Consider the following 19,640-nt stretch of genomic DNA (forward strand, 5'->3'; position numbering starts at 1 on the left):
CATTCTTTCTTCTTTTTGTCCCTTTGACCAAATGATTTTAAATGACCTATCTTCAAACTTGCTGATTCTTTTTTTCAGCTTGAACAATTCTGCTGTTGAAGCACTCTATGAAATCTTTTAGTTTCATTGTTGTGTTCCTCAGCTCCAGAATTTGTTGGTTTTTTAAAAATAGTTTCTTCTTTTCACTTTGTTTATGTATTGTGTTCTCTTTTAACTTACTGAACTTTAAAAAGGTAATTATTTTGAAATTTTTGTCAGGCAACTTGTAGATCTTTGTTTCTTTAGGGATGGGTAACTTGTGCTTTAATTTGTTCCTTTGTTGGTGTCATGTTTCCCTGATTATCCTTGATTTCTTGTGGCCTTGTATTGGTGTCAGAACGTGTGAACAAATAGGCAGCTCTTTCATTCTTTACAGGCTGGCTTCAGTATGGAAAGCCTTTTACCAGTTAGCCTGTGCAGTGGTACTTGGTAGACCATTTGGTAGTGTTCATGGGTGATTTTGCTGCTGGAGTCCTCCGTTATGCTGGCCTCTGGCCTATGTGTTTTTCCTGCATGGACTAGTCTATTGTTTGAGTCTTTGAAGGTTAATCTGGAGCTAGGTTCCACTGGAGTGTTACTATACCCTGGGTTCACTGGAGCCTTGGGTCATTTGGGCAAGCTTGGAGTTGGGGAAGGCCTAAAATCTGAGTTTGGTGTGGTAGCCTTGCCCTGAGATATACCTAGAGCTTGGGTCAACGGTTTCCAGTTTAGAACCTGGTGACATGAGTGCTGACCTGGCACTTGGACAGGCCTGGAATCTAAAGCTGCAGGGGCCAGCCTCATAGAGTATGCCTGGTGCCTGGGACCATAGGGGCAGGACTCAAGTCTTTACCTGGGGAGTGGCTCTGGGATGTTCCTTGAGTCTGGAAGTGCAGACATCTTCATACTGAGGTGGGCTTCAAGTCTCAGTTCACAGGGATGGGGCTAAGATCTCTGATTTTATAATTATGGTAAATTAATTTGGGGGGTAAATAGTCAAAATGAAAGGGTAATTGCCATTGATATAATAAAAATAAAGTTTATAATCTCTTTTATTAAAGAAATTATTTGTGCTAAATATAATAATCATAAACCTGGACTGGGTTGTGACTCAGTGGCAGAGTGCTTGTCTTACACATGTGAGGCACTGGGTTTGATCCCCAGCACTATATAAAAATAAATAAATGAAATAAAGATATTATTTCCATATAAAACTAAAAAACATTTTTAAAAATAATAATAAACCTACATAATATGGAAAGTTAAAGTTCCTATAATTATGCTCCCATTGTGCATAACATTACTATTAACATTCACTTTACATTCTTTTGATATTTTTCTAAAAGTTGTTTATAAAAGCTCTTTTAACATATTAAATGATGTAGAAAACATCAAAATCGTTGATATGTTTGTGATATTGCAGAAGTTTTTGAGTTTTTTTTTCCCAAAATGAACTGTGAGCAAAAAATATTAATAGAATTAAATAAAACCAAAGACTATACACAGGAAATTTCCTAATTGGTGATCTCTTGTTATATTAGAGTCTGTGAAATAAATAGATAAATGGAGAAAACAACATTCTGGAGAATTGGATAAAACCATGAAGATGTTCTATAAAAATAATCTAACATTGACCTTAATTAATAAAATTTAATGACCTTACTTCTTCAACCTGCGGGTTAGGAAGTAGATGTTTATACATTCCCAAAGAGGAGAATCCCTTGTAGGTTACAAAGAGTATTTCTTAACCCCTTGTGTGTTGTGTTGCCTTTTTCCCAATAAGATTGAAATAGAGCATGTTTTCAACAACCTCTTCCTTTCATGGTTGCAAGTTTACATTATTTTTTTAAAGCTAAACTTATTTTTGATAGTTTTTTTTTGAGAATGTAGGTAAATGTTTGGATGGGCAGTATGTTGGAGGATCTCAAAAATCCTTTTCCAACACTATTTAATGTTTTCTAAATATTAATCTGAAACCTATCTCACTTGGTGGGTAATATGAGTTGGTTCCCATTGATTAGAAGTAGTTGTTATCCTTTATGTAGTATCCTCAAGTGGAGAGAGAAGTATGTTTCTTTATTGCATATGTAAAAATTTTTATATACATCATAAATTCAAAAGAATAAAATGTATGCTATAGCTTTCTAAATTCATAGTACTTAGCTTTCTAAATTCATAGTGTTTAGGTTTAGTGAACCTGTATTATGTAATTTCCATCCTGAGTTTAAAAATAGCTATCATATTTCCTAAATGTGTGATATCTTTACTACTTTTACTTTACTACTGTTACACATGAATATATCACCAGAAGACTTATAATGAGAAATAAAGGAAGTAATAAAATTAAATGTACAAATATTAATGGGACATTATATGAGCCCAAACTAAATTTGAACCAGTTTTAATGCTATTTGATATTCTTTTGTTTTCCCTTCTTAACCTGAGATCTTGAGAATTATATATAGCCATGCAACACAATCTAGGAGACTATCTCAGAGGTGCTGGAAAATCTGTTATTGATCAACTGTGACTGTGAGTCACTCAACTAACAACTACTATGTGCCACAATGTCTTCAACTGAAAATTAAACACAATTATTATCTGTATCACAGGCTTGTCATGAGAATAGCATAAGTAACATAATAGTGCTTTGAAAAGTTAAGGGTATTATATAATCATGAATGATGTTAAATTATTAATTTAAAAAAGGGTCCTATACAAAGCCAATTTTTAATGGAAAATGGGATATGTTAGTGCCATCTGGTGGAAATACAATGAATTGTATAATAGCAATTTTAATATAGAATATAATTTAATATAGATAACAATTTACAGCTGCAAGAAATCTTACAGATCATTTTCGTTCTATGGTGATCTTGGGTTCTGTAAGAACATTAAGATTTTATTTAGGAAAAAAAGGAGTCTTACACAATTCTTGAAGATCCCCATGTTACTTTAAATAGAGAATTTAGGCTTTAGATCAGTTTCTTATTTAATATGTCTGTAAGATTTTGTTTGAAAAAAATTATTTACCTGTTTTAAAAAGTTTGAAAATGACTGCTGTAGATCAACTTCAAATTTGTAAAGATAAGGAAATAGAAATTAAGTGAGAGTAAGAGATTCATTCAAAGTCACATAGTTGGGGCATTAGATCTTTTAGGAATAGTCTTTTTTCAAAGATCAATATTGATGTTCTTTTTCATTCCTAATTTTAATAATTTGAATCTTCTCCCTAATTTTATTAGTCACTGTAGCTAAAAGTTTGTCATTTTTTAAAAATCTTTGGAAACCATGAACTTTTTTTCCATCGCTTTTCAATTATTTAATTCCCACTCTAATCTTTGTGATTTCCTCTGTCCTTGCTTTAGGTTTAGCTTGCTTCTCCTTTTCTACTTAATTAAGGTAGGAGGTTTGGGTATTAATTTGAGATCTTTCTTCTTTCTTAATGTTGAAGTTTATAGCTGTGAGATTTCCTCTTAGCATTGCTTTAACTATATCCCATAAGTTTTGGTGTTTTGTGTTTTCCTTCTCATTCACCTCAAGGTATTTTCCAATTCCTCTTATTAGTTTTTTACTTTGACTCATTAGTTATTTAGGTATGCATTGTTTATTTTCCACATTTACTAATTTCCAAAATTTCTTTTTGCTGTTGACTTTTAACTTAATCCCATGTGAACAGAGAACATACTTTGCATGATTTCAATTCTGTTCAATCTAATGTAGCTTTGTGTGGTCAGTGTATGTTCTATTCTGAACTATGTACTATGTGCAGTCTGCTATAGCTGTCTGTTATGGTCTAGTAGGTTTAAAGCGTTGTTCAACTTCTCTGTATTCTTTTTGGGATTCTACTTACTTGTTGTATCCATTATTGAAAAAAGGGTATTGAAGAACCCAAACTACTATTGTTAAATTATGTATCTCACTTCAATTTTGTCAGTTTTTTGCTTCATGTATCTTGGGACAGACACAAATGTTACAGTTTACTAATGAATTGCCTATTTATCATTATAAACATTCCTCTTTATCTCTATTGACATTTTTGTTGTGAAGTTTATTTTGTCTGATATTAGCATACCCACTCTAGCTGTCTTATACTCTAGCTCTCTTATTATTGTTGTTTACATGGTATGTTTTGTTCACACTAATGTAAACAACATTTATCTCTAACCTCTTTGTATCTTTGAATCTAAAGTGTGTCTTTCATAGGCAGCATATAGTTGGATTTTGTTTTTTCAATTTAGTCTTACATCTGTCATTTGATCATATTATTTAATCCATTTATAGTTAATGTTAATATTAATATTATTGTATTTATGTTTGATATTTTTCCTTTTGTTTCTTGTATGTCTCATGATTAATTCCCCCCCCCTTTACTATCTCTTTTGACTTAGATTTTTTTTAAATTAATGATTTTTTTTATTTTGGTAAAATACATATAACAAAACTTGCCCCTTTAACCATTTTAAGTGTTTGATGCAATGGTATTAATTATATTCACAATATTGTGGAGCCATACTTCACCACTATCTATTTAAAAACTTTTCATCACCTGAAACAGAAACTCTGTAACCTTTGAGCATTAACTCTCCTTCCTTTACTTCCCCCATCCACTGGTAATATGTAATCTATTTTCTGTCATGAATTTTCCTATTCTAGATATTTCATGTAAGTGGAATCATTTAGTATTTGTTTTTAGTATGTCTGCCTTATTTCACTTTGCATAATATTCATCCATGTTGTAGCATGTGTAAGAACTTTATTCCCTTTTTTTAACCATTGATTTTTTTTATTGTGGTAAAATACACATATAAAGTTTACCATTTCAAACATTTTTAAGTATATAATTAGGTGACGTTAAGTATATTCACAGTGTGGTGTAACAATTTTTAGAACTGTTTCATTATCCCAAACAGAAATAATCTACCTATTAATCAAAAACTCCCCATTTTTCTTCTCTCAGCCACCAAATAACCTCTATTCTGCTTTCTCTCCTTATGGCTAGGTACTTCATGTAAGTGGAATCATATAATAATTGGTTTTCTGTATCTGTTCTGTTTTTTGGTACTGGGGATTGAACATAGGGGTGTCTAACCACTGAGCAACATCCCCAGCCCTTTTTTATATTTTATTTATTTACTTATTTTAAAGTGAGAGAGAATTTTAATATTTATTTTATTTTATTTTTAAAATAACAACATCTTTGTTTGTATGTGGTGCTGAGGATCGAACCCGGGCCGCACGCATGCCAGGTGAGCGCGCTACCGCTTGAGCCACATCCCCAGCCCCTTTATATTTTATTTAGAGTTAGGGTCTTGCTGAGTTGCTTAGTGCCTCAATAAATTGCTGAGGCTGGCTTTGAACTCAGGATCCTCCTCTAAGTTGCTTAGGAACTTGCTAAATTGCTGAGGTCGGCCTTTAACTTGTGATCCTCTTGCCTAAACTTCCTAATTTGCTGGGATTACAGGTGTGCACCACTACACCCAGTTTATCATTATTTCTTTCAATATGTTTTGTCCCTTTCTCTTCTTTCTGTTACTCCCACTTCACATATGTTGGTGTGCTTAGTGGTATTCCACATTTCTCTGAGCCTCTGTTGATTTTTCTTATTTTTTCCTGTTTGTTTTTCAGATTTGTAGAATCTATTGATCTATCTTCAATTTTGATTATTGTTTGCTTTGCCTCTTAAATTCTAAATCCCGAATTTTCATTGTTTCTTTTTTATAATTTATCTTTATAATTTGATTTTCTATATGATGAATCATTGCTATCATATGCTCCTTTAATTCTTTAAACATTGTTGCCCTTAGTTCTCTGAATGAATTGTAGTAGTGACTTTGAAGCCTTTATTAAGTGCAAAAGGAAGTTTTTATTGCTTTCTGTTTTTCTTCTGTATGGGTCACAGTTTTCTGTCTTATTGCATATCTTGTAATATTTTGTTTAAAACTAGACCTTTTGGGGCTGGGGTTGTGGCTGAGCGGTGGAGTGCTCACCTAGCATGTATGAGGTGTTGGTTTCGATCCTCACTACCACATAAAAATAAATAAATACGATAAAGGTGTTGTGTCCAACTACAACTAAAAAAAATAAATATTAAAAAAACTAGACATTTTGAACAATATATTGTACCAAGTCTAAATGCCATTTCTCCCCCTTTTGAGCTTATTTTTATTTATCTCGTTTGGTCATTTGACTGATGCCCCAGTTCAAATTCCTCCTTTTTTTTTTTTTTTTTAATCTTTTCATGGCCTCCTAGATGTTACTCCTGCATCCTTGTAATCCAGTTATTGGTCAAAGGTTGTGCTTAAGTCCACTTAGCCAGTTTAGGCTTTCCCCTTTCCTCTAGAATGTGTGTTTGTTTAGAGGTTGTTTTCACATTTCAGGAAGTTTACTGTTTTACCCGGCGTTCAGGCAGGGACTAGTAATGAAACCAGAGTTTTTGAGATGAGACTAGATTCCCCGCTATGCCAATTTCCTTCTGGGTTCTTGTCTCACAAGTTTGAAGAGTAAAATCCAGGAACAATCACGGAAGGAAAACGTAAGCACAGTAGGATTTATTTAAGTGAGAAAAGAGAACTCCCGCCATGCAGAAAACCCATTTTGCTGTGCTAAATTAGTACCTTGCATATGGCTCTGGGTAGAGCATGGAACAAAAGCTGTTAAACAGGGCATGGAAAACAGCACCAAGACTATCCCCTTCCTATAATTTCCATCTGGGTTCACCCCCACCTTCCGTTTTCCCAACTCTGGGACAAAGGAGTTGGCTGAAGGGGTTCCCACAGGTGAGCCTCTAGGCCTTTTACATTTGAAATAGGCCTGGTGTTGCTCATTAGTATTTCCACCGGTTAGCCTGCAGGTGTTGTTCTGCATTTGAACAAGACCTCAATTAGGGCCCATCACTTTTGATTGGGGATCATTCACTATTCTTATTCAGTAACTCTTGGATTCTTTCCCTGTTTGACTGAGAAAGCACTGTTTTGGACATATAGTCTCAGAACTCTAGGTATGAGATGATTTTATTTTTAAACTTAGCTTTCTTACAGTCACCCTTCATCTTAGCATAATTTTCAGTTGGTGTTTGGTCAGAGGTTCTGCTTAAGCCCCTCGATCCACTCAGGCTCAAGCTGTTTGCTGATGGATCTGTTTATGCTTTCAGTAATACTTTCTAGTCACCTGACTACAACCTCTGATTGTGCCTGAGTGGGTGCAGCCTAGCACAGATACACAGCCTTTTGGACCCTCAGGGATAAGTGTGACCCAAGAGGTGTTCTTGTTTTTTTCTTTCCTTGGTTCTCCGTGCTAACCTTCTGGCTTGTCTGCTGCTTTAACTTGTTGCAAGATTACCAAGGAGCTACCAGCCAGTCTCCTCTTAATTGCTCACCACCCAGATCTCCATTGTTTTCAACAAGGTGCACTCAGTGTTCTCTTAACTGCCTGTTTCCCCTCTCTCCCCAGGCAGAACTTCTCTGCCACAGGACTAGAGCTGGGAGTGTAACTTGCTTCTCTGAGAATTATACCCATGCTTTCTGAGTGTATACTGGCTGTATGTTACTTCTAGTCTTCTTAGTTTTGATATGGAAGCTCTGCCTGATGAATCAACTGGGGTAAAGATGATCAGGGTATCAGTATTCTTCACCTGAAATTCCCATGGTAGAGTCCTTAGCCTAAGAGTGAAAGCTGAGTGGACAGAAGAAGCCAAGTCTTCATAATTGTGCCTGCCCTGAATAGTAATTCCATAACACAGGCCTGAGAATGGTAAGAAGGGCTGGTAGCCATCCCCTCCTAAGGTGAAACCAGAGCCTAGCATTTCAGGGGCAGGAGGGGGAGAGAATTTCCATCTTCTTGACTGCACCCACCACATAGAGCCAAAATGGACAGAAGTAGTTTAAATGACACAGATTCTCACTGTTTTTTTTTTAAAGAGAGAGTGAGAGAGGAGAGAGAGAGAGAGAGAGAGAGAGAGAGAGAGAGAGGAGAGAATTTTTAAAAAATATTTATTTATTAGTTCTCGGCGGACACAACATCTTTGTTGGTACGTGGTGCTGAGGATTGAACCCGGGCCGCACGCATGCCAGGCGAGTGTGCTACCACTTGAGCCACATCCCCAGCCCATTCTCACTGTTTTTAATGAGATTTCGTTTATATTCATGAACAAATGTTTCCCCATATTTCTATATGCCCTTATGACACACTACCAATTTTATGTGGTTGTTTGTCTTAATTTCCAAATGAATGGTCACTTCACAGAGGTGGAGAAGGGTCAAAAGAGCTCCTTAAATTACTATTGCTAAAGTTTCCTTTGTTATTGGTTGTTTTAAAGACTTGTAGTAGAAAGTTTAATGTTACATAACCCCCATTAAATAGGCTTACAGTGACTAGGCTAACATTAAATCGTTGTTAACAAGCTAAAACTTTGTTTTCTCAATTCTGGGTCTTTTTTTTTTTTTAAAGAACATTTTGTATTTCAAAATACTGTCTTCAACTTAGTTTAATTTACCAAGATTTGTTGAAATACTCCCCTGGAATACCGATGGTGAATGATCTTTATTTCACTTTTTCAGTTTTCAATTTTGAAATCTTGAGAGTCATAGTAATATATTGTGTGTGGTTATCGGAATGTCCAATGGAGAATATGTCTTGGTAATTAAAGCAGAGAACTGAAAGTCAAATTTCTCTACTCCCCATGTTTTTAGCTCTCATTCTACCTACTAATCTAGAATGTATTAGAAATCACTCTTGCTTTGTTGGTTCATTCAGTTGCAAAATAGAACCAATAGTGCTTCACAAGGGTATCATAAGGTTTAATGAATATTGCTAACACATTTGTTTCTGTGATAACTGCTGTATTTATTTTATTTTAAAATGCATTTATATTTCTTAGACTTCAAAATGTGCCCACTAACTAAAAGCTTAAATACATGTGTAAATTATTTTAATGCAGTATATATATTTATAGCCAAATTAAAAAGAGCATCAATATAATCACAGTGTTGATATGTTGGCTATCTCTTGAGGAAATTGTGTTTTTTCTAGAGTTAGGAAGTATTGCTGTATAAAATTGACTTTTATGTTAGTTGGCTAACCATCTCTTGTAGTACAAAATAGAAAAATTTGAATAAAGTATGATTATGTCTTCTTAGTATATATAATCTTTAAAATGATATGTATTGAAATATAAATATGTACATACACAGATGTATATATATTTTTCCCTTTTTAATGATAGCCAAAGCTATGATATTGGGAAGATGGATATGAATTCTGTTGGGCCAGAAATGCTGGTAAGGATCATATTAAATATTGGAGAAGTTGGGTGGGGGGTGGGGGTGGGGATTGTGACTCAGTGGTAGAACACTCACCTAGCATATATGAGGCACTGGGTTCAATCCGTGGCACCAAATAAAAATAAATATTGGAAAAGTCAATTGAAGAAAGAGTTTATGGAATTGATACAAAATTATAATACTCTACCCCCCATTTGTGAATAGATTATCTGTGGGACACATCATTTAACATCTTAGTGCATTAGTTTCCATAAAATGTAAATGGTAATATAATATAACCCAGAGCTTCACAATCAACCCATGAGTTAATATATATAAGGCATTTTAAATAGCATTTGGCTATTTAATACAACAAAATATTATTCATTCTTAAAAAAGAAATAAATTCTTACAATGTGGATGAATCATGAGGGCATTATATTTTTTAAAAAATATTTAATTTTTTATAGTTGTAGTTGGACACAATACCTTATTCCATTCATTTATTTTTATGTGGTGCTGAGGATCGAACTCAGGGCTCCGTGCATGCTAGGTGAGTGTTCTATTGCTGAGCCACAATCCCAGCCCCATAAGGGCATTATATCATGTGAAATAAGCCATTTACAAAATGATAAACACTGTATGGATCTATTTATATGGGGTACCTACAGTAGTAGGGACTAGGAGGAGGGGGAAATAGGGAATTATTGTTTAATGGATACAGAGTTTTAATTTTGCAAGATTAAAAGGTTTTGGAGATGGACGGTGGATAGTGGTTGCACAACAGTGTGAATATTTGTAGTACTACTAAACTGTAGACATAAAAATGGATAAAATTGGTAGGAAAGATGGTGGAATGAGACAGACATCATTATCCTAGGTACATGTATGATTGTACAAATGGTGTAACTTTACTTCATGTACAACCAAAGAAGTGAAAAATTATGCTCCATTTGTATACAATGAATCGAAGAGCTTTCTAATGTCATGTATAACTGATTAGAACTAATAAATTTAAAAAAAAACACTTAAAAATAGCTAAGATGTATTTTACCACAATTAAAATTTACTAATATAATTATGCATTTTTATGTGGTGATATATAGTGATATTGTCACTTAATGGAATATTATATAACAATGATAATCAATGTACTATAGTAATTGCAGCAATACGCATGTTTTCACATGTAATGCTGAATAAAGAGAGCAAGATTAAAGCTTGTTATGGTGGGCTGGTGTCATGGTGTTCAGTGGTCGAGCACTTGCCTCCCATATGTGAGGCACTGGGTTTCATCCTCAGCACCACATAAAAATAAATAAAATAAATAAAGATATTGTGTCCATCTTAAAAAAATCTTTTAAAAAAAGCTAGTCATGATGGCATATGTTGTGGCATATGCTTGTAGTTAGTTTCTTGAGAGGCTGAGACAGGAAGATCAGTTGAGCCCTGATTTCCTTGGAGTTTGATACCAGCCTGGTTAAGAGCAAGACCCTGTCTCAAAAGAAAATGCAAGATACAATTTAACACATACTATATGATTCCAGAAGTATAAATGCCAAAATCAGGTAAAACTAATATATGATATTGAAAGTCAAGGTATCAAGTTATCCTTATTTGGAGTAGTATCTCAAAAGAAGTATGAGGTGCACTTGTTGCTTTTAATGCTCTGCTTCTTTTCCTGTTTTCTTTCTTTCCTTCTTTTTTGTTTTTGGTGCTGGGAATTGAACCCAGCTAAGTAGGCAGCTCCACTGCCCCCTAACCAATGCTTGATTTCTTTGTTGTTAAACGTGTTCACTTTGTGAACATTCAAGAGATGTACTCTTAAGATTTTTTAATTTTTTTTTGTGTATGTACTTCAAATAAAATTACAAAAATAGATTCAAAAAGCACTAGTACGAGTGAAACAATTTGGGTAAATAAGTGATAAACTTTGTGACACTGACCTGAAGTATGTAGAAGTTGTCCATCAAAGTTAACTAGTGTAGTTGAAGAAGCCTTTTGGTAATAGGCTTTGTACTTGGGGATCATACAGTTAGAAAAGAGGAAGAAGAGGATTCCAGGAGGCAAGGGATTTAGATGAGAGAATATCTGAGGAGGAAATGAAGGTGGAAAATAGCATAGAAATCTGATTGAAATGGAATATTCATATTGTGAAGTTTGGTGAGGTAACATTATGAAGTAGTTTTTCTTTTATCCCAACAGTACTTTATTGAGGTCCAATTCATGTAAACTGCATAAATCTTAAATGTACAGCTTAATGAATTTTAATATATAATCTTGTGACCATCATAGAGATAAAGATACAGAAATTTCTATCAACCCCTAAAGTTTCCTTGGACCTGTTCTAGTCAATATTTATTTCTTTCAAGGGAAAAATTAACACTATTCTTTTATTATAAATTATTTTGGGCTGTTCTTGAGCTTTGTATAAATGGAATCACTCAGTATGTGCTGTTTTGCATATGATTTCATTTGCTTTACATAAATTTTGAGAATCATCCATTTTCATCCTTCTGATGATTTGACCCTTTTATTATTATAAAATAGTTGTAGCTACAGTAGTTCTCAGAAATGCCATATTTATTCCATAAAAGTTCTCTAGGGAGTTTATAACTTCTTAGAGAGTTATGTCATAATAATAATGACGTTGAGTACTTTATATATATCTTATTAGATCCATTATAGTTTTTGAATTAAAAAATGAGAGATATGATATCCTAAATGATGTTTCTCTATATTTGCATAACACTAATGTGTTTAATTTTTTTAAAAATCAGTAAATCACCTTTCTATGGTCCTGCTATCCTCATTTTACTTAGAGGCATTTCACTGAAGTAGGGCTGGTTCTTTCAAATTGTGAATCTATAGATGCACATGTCCACACTGACTAGAATTATATGTTTTATCAACACTGACCTGGCTGGACAAACTGACTTGATTAGGAGATGCTTTATTTATTTTAAAATGTAGCTGAATTGGGAGAAATTCTCTCCATAGGAAGTTTTATCTGTTCATACCAAAATGGTGTTGGGGATGCCCTGATCCAATAAATTGATTTTAACTATGCTATAAAGCATTTGAGGGACATATTATATCTTTCTCTTTTGATGTAGGCCTAATAACAATGCTACCTAGACGGTAGGTTTTAAGTTGATTAAATTAAAAATCATCATGCCTTATTTGCCTTTTTAAAAATATTTTATTTAAGTTGTAGTTGGACACAATACCTTTACAAGATTCATAGACAATATTTGGTATGGGGTACCATAATGACAAGATGTATCTCAAGACTATGAAGTTGCTTAAGGAATGGTATTTCATACAGGAGACACATTTGAGTAGATGCCTGTCACTATGTAAGTGCTTGTGAGCTGCTGTGTTGCAGTTTAACCTTCAGCTAAATGTATTATTTCATTTTTAATTGCAGGCTAAAGTTCTACGGTTACTAGCTACTGCCTATTTGGATTGGGATGACAGAGAATATTATGAAAAGGCCCTCAGTGCTATAATCCTAGCAAACAAGGTATGAGAGGTTTTACTTTTGAATATTAATACAATATTCAAAATTTAAAGCTTTAATTCACATTTTAAAATCCAGTTTAGACATTTGTTTCAGTATTCTTTTTTTAATAATAAATTATTCAAATCTCTTCTATAGAACAGAAAGGTAAAAAAGTATATATTGTTATGATCTGAATGTTTGTGTTCTCCCCAAACTCAAACATTGAAATCCTAACCATTAAGGTGATGGTACTAGTTTAGGACTTTGGGAAATGAATCTCTTGAAGAATGGAATTAGCACCTTTATAAAAGAGGCCCAAGGGTGCTTGATTGCATGTTCTATCATATGGGGATACATTGTGTGAGAATGAACAGTCTCTAAGGAAGCAGACCCTTATCAAAAGCTGAATCAGCTAGTACCTTAAATTTGGAGTTTCTAGCCCCCAGAACTGTGAGAAATAAATGCATGTTTTTATATGTTACACAATTTATGGTATCTTGTTATAGCATCCCACAAAAGAATAAAACAGACATGCCTGTCTGTCTGTCTCTGGCTCTATTTAATGCTGAAAAGCCTTTATTAATATTAAAATATTTTTTAAATTTAAAAGTATAAACGTTAAGGAACATTTTCAAGAGTTGTATCCTTTTACTTATTTATTTAATTTGCTAAGATGCAAGTCCTAATAAAAAATAGGGACCAAGATGACTCAAGAAGTTGCATACTAACTATATGTTTTTCTGCCAGCATCTTTGTTTTTGTTCATTGGATGCAGAAGTTGCAGTTTTATAGTAGTGATTATTCACTTGCATTGCTCATGACACATCACATGACGTAATAGCCTAGTTATTGAACCTGACATAGCTAAAATAGGTACATTAGGATTTCAGTTGCAATATACATCTTTAAACAGGCTTATTTGGAAATAATTTCAAATTTACAGAAAAGTTGAAAGAACAAAAATAGTTCAAATAACATCTCTGTATATTTTACCCAGGTTCACCTGTTATAAATATTTCGCAGGCTTATGAGGTACTTGCCTTCCCTTTCTTTCTTCCTTCCCTCTCCTCTCCCCAACTTCTTTCTCTCTATATCTCCTCAATAATGAATTTTCATTTTTCCTCTGATGAAATATTAGTCTAGCTGGGTATTGTGGTACATGCCTGTAATCTCAGTGACCCAGAAGGCTAAGGTTTCCACCTCAAGAGTTCAAGGCCAGCCTCGGCAATTTACTGAAACCTGTCTCAAAATTAAAAAAAAATTAAAATAAAAAGGAACAAGGATGTATTTCAGTAGTAAAGCACCCCTGGATTCAATCCCTAGTACCAAAAAAAAAAAAAAACCCAAAAAGATCAGGATCAGGTATTGCATTTATCTGTCATGTCTCTTTTAGTCTCCTGTAATCTGGAACTTTCCACAGCTTTTCTTTGAGTGTTGTGTCATTGACCATTTGGAAAAATACAATAGATTCCATCTTGTTTTAACTGAAAGTTCTTCATTTAGAGTTTATCTGATGTTTCCTCATGATTAAATTCAAATCATGCATTGCTAGCTAGATTGCTACATAAGTGGTGCTGTGTCCCTTCTCAGAGCTTCACATCTCCAGGCATATGATGCTCATCTGCTCCTCATTGTGATGATAATATTGGTCAGCTAGTCAAAGGTGTTGTCCAGTTTCCTCACTACATACTTACTATTTTTCCCTTGCAAGTAAAGAACAGTTAATTAGGGAAATCAATGTATCATACATGTTTTGCTTTTTATTAAAATTTCTGTTTAGAGTTAGCATTCTTGTTTGAACCAGTCTTTAGTATGATTGTTGCCAAATGATTATTTCCTAACTTCAGTACTTCCTCCACTTTGCACTCAGAAATCTATAAGCATAACTTCTCTCTTCTATTCCATTCCTATTTACTTAGTATATTTACTTATTTGTATATTATCAGTTTGGATTTTTGTCTTTCTACTTTTTCATTGATCTATAATTCAATGATGATATCCTTAATCATCTTTTTAATGGTTTTGTTAAGGTATAATTGACATACAATAAACTATAAAATTTGATGACTTTTGGCATTCATACATACTTGTGAAACAATCATCACAATCAAGAAGGTAGTCATCCTTCAGTATCCCTGGGGAATTGATCCTAGACTTTCACAAAAATACCAAAATCTGTGGATGCTCAAATCCATTATATAAAATAGTATAGTACATCCTCTATATACTTTAAATCATCTCTAAATTACTTAAAATACTGATTAAAATGTAAATGTTATATAAATAGGTTATACTATACTGTTTAGGGAATAATGATAAGAAAAATGTCTGAACCTATTCAGGACAGATGTAAATTTTTCAAATTTTTTATCCATGGTTGGTTGAATCTGCAGATTTCATACCTCTAGATATGGAGGGATGGCTGTATATATAACATTCCCCAAATTTCCTCATGTCTTTTTATTACCTTTCCCTCACATCCTTCCCCAGGCAACCACTGATATGCTTTCATTTTGTAGAGTCATATATAAATGGAATCACGGAGAATATACTCTTTTTTATGGCTTCTTTTTTTTAATGTTTAATTATTTTTTAAGTTATAGTCAGATACAATATCTTTATTTATTTATATAATAAATGCTAGGCGAGTGCTCTACCACTGAGCTACAGCCCCAGCCCCTTATGGCTTCTTTACTGAGAAGAATTATTCTGAGATTCATTCAAAGTTTGTTTTTTCCTTGTTGATGAATACAATCCAAATTTATGTCTCTAGATTGACTTTATCTTGTATTAATATAACTATTTCAGCTTTCTTATGATATCATGGTGTATCTTGTTTCGTTATTTTACCTGTTTATGACTTTTCATTTATTTAATTTTTTTTGTTTACTATGCTCAAGATGAGCATAGGGCATAGAGCATGTTAGGAAAAAACTCTTTTTTGTGTGTGTGGCACTGGGGATTGAAACCAGGGTCTTGTGTATGGGAAACAAGCACTCTACCAACTGAGCTATATCCCCAGATCTTTGTATTTTCATTTAAATTGCATTTCTTTGGAGCAGCAAATAGTTGTAATCTACTTCTTTACCTAGTCTGACAATCTCTAGTTTTAAACTATGATGTTCAGAATGTACATATTCAACGTGATTACTGATATTTTTAAGTTTCTGTCTATGATCTCATTATTTATTTTCTTCTTGTCTTATCGTTCTTTATTCTCCCTCCCCCTCCTTTTTTTTCCTTTTTGGAATTATTTGAGTATCTATTGTATTTCTTTTATTGACTTACTAATTATAATTTTTGTTATTTTAGTTGTTTCTTTAGGGTTCATATGCATTTTACTTTGGTCTACCTTTATATATCATAATATTTATTTATTTATTTTTTTAAAATATTTATTTATTTATTATTAGTTTTAGGTGGATACATTAGTTTTGTTTTTATGTGGTGCTGAGGATTGAACCCAGTGCCTCATGCATGCTAGGCGAGCACTCTACCACTGAGCCACCACCCCAGCCCTATATCATAATATTTATTATTTACCTATCTATTTTCAATTGACAGATAAAAGTTGTATGTATTTAACTATGTATGGCATATTGTTTTAAAGTATTTATGCCTTTTGAAATAAGTAAATTTAACTAATTAACATATATTACCTTAAATAGTTATAACTTTTGTGGTATGAACACTTTATACCCACTCAGCGTTTTTCAAGAACACAGTATCTTTTTAACTATTGCCACGATTTTGTATGATAGACTTCTTGAACTTATATGATAGACCTCTTATTTGTCCTATCTAAGGTACACTTACAGTTTTTCTAGCATAATCTTTACGGTTTTATTGTCATGTATTTTACATTTCATTTTATAAAACTATAATACTATCTTATTATTTTGTTTAAATACTAATTTTCTTTTTAAAGACATATAAATAATAAGGAAAAAATCTTATTTATTTCCACCAGTAGTTACCTTTTCAGGTGATTTTTATTTCTTTTTCTACATTCAAATTCTATCTTGTGTTATGCTTATTTTTATGTTATTTTTGTTTGAGGCAGGATATTGCATCCACCTATAACTAAAAAAAATTTTAAAAATAAATAAAAATAAAATATTTTTAAATTTTAAAAGTGTTATTTTTCTTATGTTACTTTTCTCCTTGAACAACATTGTATTATTCAGGGTTCTTCAGAGAATCAGAAGCAATGATTTGTGTGTGTGTGTGTGTGTGTGTGTGTGTGTAGTTCTGAAGGCTGTCAGGCGCAAGACCTGGGAAAAGTGAAGATTTCAGTTAAACTCTGAAGATAAGAAAAAGCTGATATCTTAGTTTGAAGGCCATCTGTCAGGAAGAGTTCTCTCTTGTTTTAGGGAGAGTCAGCCCTTTAATTCTACTCAGCTCTTTTTTTTAAAAATTTTTTTATACCTTTATTTATTTATTTTTTTCAAAGAAAGAGTGAGAGAGAGGGAGAGAGTGGGAGAGAGAGAGAGAATTTTTAATATTTATTTTTTAGTATTTGGCGGACACAACATCTTTCTTTGTATGTGGTGCTGAGGATCGAACCCCGGCCGCACGCATGCTAGGCGAGCGCGCTACGGCTTGAGCCACATCCCCAGCCCACCTTTATTTATTTTTATGTGGTGCTGAGGATCAAACCCAGGGCCTCGCACATGCTAGAAGAACGCCCTACCACTGAGCCACAATCCCAGCCTCTCTACTCAGCTCTTTAACTGATCAACTAAGATACACTCAAATTATAAAGGGGATCTGCCTTACACAGTCTACCGATGTAAAATTTAGTCTCATCCAGAAATGCCCAAAATAATTTTTGACCAAATATCTGGGTACTCAGTGGCCCCATTAAGTTGACAATATTAACCATCACAGAGATCTAATGTTTCTTGTAATGCTGGTCTCCTGTTAGATGAGGGTTTTCAACATTTCAAACATATGTTTGAAAGTGTCCTTATGTCACATTCTTTTAAAAAATGTTTTAGGGAATGGGGGGATAGCTCAATAGTAGTGCTTGCCCAACGTCCATAAAGCTCTGGATACTATCTTCAGCATCACAAAAATTAATTGATTGATTAACATGTTGCAGGAATTTTTATTTTGAAATAATTATAAATTCATAAGATATTACACAAATAATACCAAGAAGAAAGTGAATAAAATGAAAACAACGATGGTTAAGATTCTGAAAATAAATTTAAGTCTCCCATAAAAATAATTCAAAAGAGGTCCTATGTACCCTTCACCAAATTTCCTTTTAATAGTTACTTGCTATATAATTATATGAAAAACAGTAAATTGACATTGGCACAAGGTGTGTTATATAGTTCTATGTCATTTTATCTCATGTGAGGAGTCATGTAATTATCACTGCAGTTAAGATCCAGAACTATTTCATCACCCAAAGATCTCTCTCATGCTCTTTCAACCATTGCCCTTCAGCCCTAGCAGCCAGTGTTCTATTCTTCATGTCTATAATTTTTCATTTCAAGGATGTTATATAAAATTCTGGGCTTGTTGGCTCATCTGTAATCCCATCAACCCAGGAGGCTCAGTTAAAAAGATTGTAAATTGGAGGCCAGCCTGGGCAATTTAGTGAGACCCTCTCTCAAAATAAAATACGAGAAATGACTAGGGCTGTAACTCAGTGGTACAGTGCCCCTGGGTTTAATTTGTTATAAAACAAAATCATACACTATATGACCTTTTGAAATTGGCTTTTATTTACACCCAAGGTTTCAATACCTCTTGGGGCGGAGTACCAGAGATTGAACTCAGGAGCACTCGGCCACTGAGCCACATCCCCAGCCCTATTTTGTATCTTATTTAGAGACAGAGTCTCATTGAGTTGCTTAGCTGAGGCTGGCTTTGAACTCAGGATCCTCCTGCCTCAGCCTCCAGAGACATTGGGATTACAGGTGTTTGCCACCACGCCTGGCATCCAAGGTGTCAAAATATACAAATACATCAATAGTTGATGTCTTTTTATTGTTTGAGTAATTCATATTAAAGGTGCAACACAGTTTAACTGTTCACCTACACCTATTAAAGAATTTTATGTTTCATAAGTGTTGGCTATTAGAAATTAAACTGCTATGAACATTTTTTATGGGTTTTTGTATGGACATAAATTTTCTATGTGTGTATGTGTCTGTCTCTCATTACTAGTGATTGAACCCAGGAGTGATTGACCACTGAGTTATATCCTAAGCTTTTATTTATTTATTTATTTATTTATATTTTGAGATACAGTCTTACTGAGTTACTTAGGGCCTTGCTAAGTTGCTGAGGATGGCCTTGAACTTGTAATTCTCCTGTCTCAGCCTTCCAAGTCACTGGGATTACAGGCATGCACCACCACACCTGGCTTGGATATAAATTTTCATTTCCCTGAGGTTAAATGCTCAGATTTGCAGTTGTTGAGCTATTTAGTCATTAAGCAATGTAAGACTCTTTTCAGAGAAGCTGTACCAGTTTGCATTTGTACCAACATTTTTTTTTTGTGGGGGGATACCAGTGTGCCACCATGCTTGGCTGTACCAACATTAAAAAAAAAATTTTTAGTATTTATTTTTTAGTTGTAGTTGAACACAATACCTTTATTTTACTTATTTATTTATTTATATGTGGTGCTGAGGTTCGAACCCAGGTCCTTGTGCTAGGTGAGCATTCCACTGCTGAGCTTCAACCCTATCCCTTTACCAACATTTTTTGAGATTTCAGTTTTTCTTCATTCTTGCTAGGACTAGGTAATCAGTATTTTTAAAAATTTTGCTTTTCTAATGTGGTAATATTTCATTGTTTCTTTCTTCCCTTTTTTTTGAGATGAGGTCTTACTGTGC

At 33.7% G+C, this 19,640-nt stretch overlaps 1 protein-coding gene across 1 annotated transcript in view; it reads left to right on the forward strand.

Annotated features, from left to right (window-relative positions):
* Positions 1-19,640, forward strand: part of TEX11 (testis expressed 11) — a gene marked incomplete at both ends in the record, with an annotated part of 301,635 nt that overhangs the window by 109,163 nt on the left and 172,832 nt on the right. The window contains 2 exons of the mRNA XM_081278131.1: positions 9,242-9,296; positions 12,709-12,804. Of these exons, the coding sequence (XP_081134257.1) occupies positions 9,242-9,296; positions 12,709-12,804 (151 nt within the window). The remainder of the gene's footprint in view (positions 1-9,241; positions 9,297-12,708; positions 12,805-19,640) is intronic.

Source organism: Spermophilus citellus, assembly GCF_964194105.1.
Source record: "Spermophilus citellus genome assembly, chromosome: X".
Classification (NCBI taxonomy): domain Eukaryota; kingdom Metazoa; phylum Chordata; class Mammalia; order Rodentia; family Sciuridae; genus Spermophilus; species Spermophilus citellus.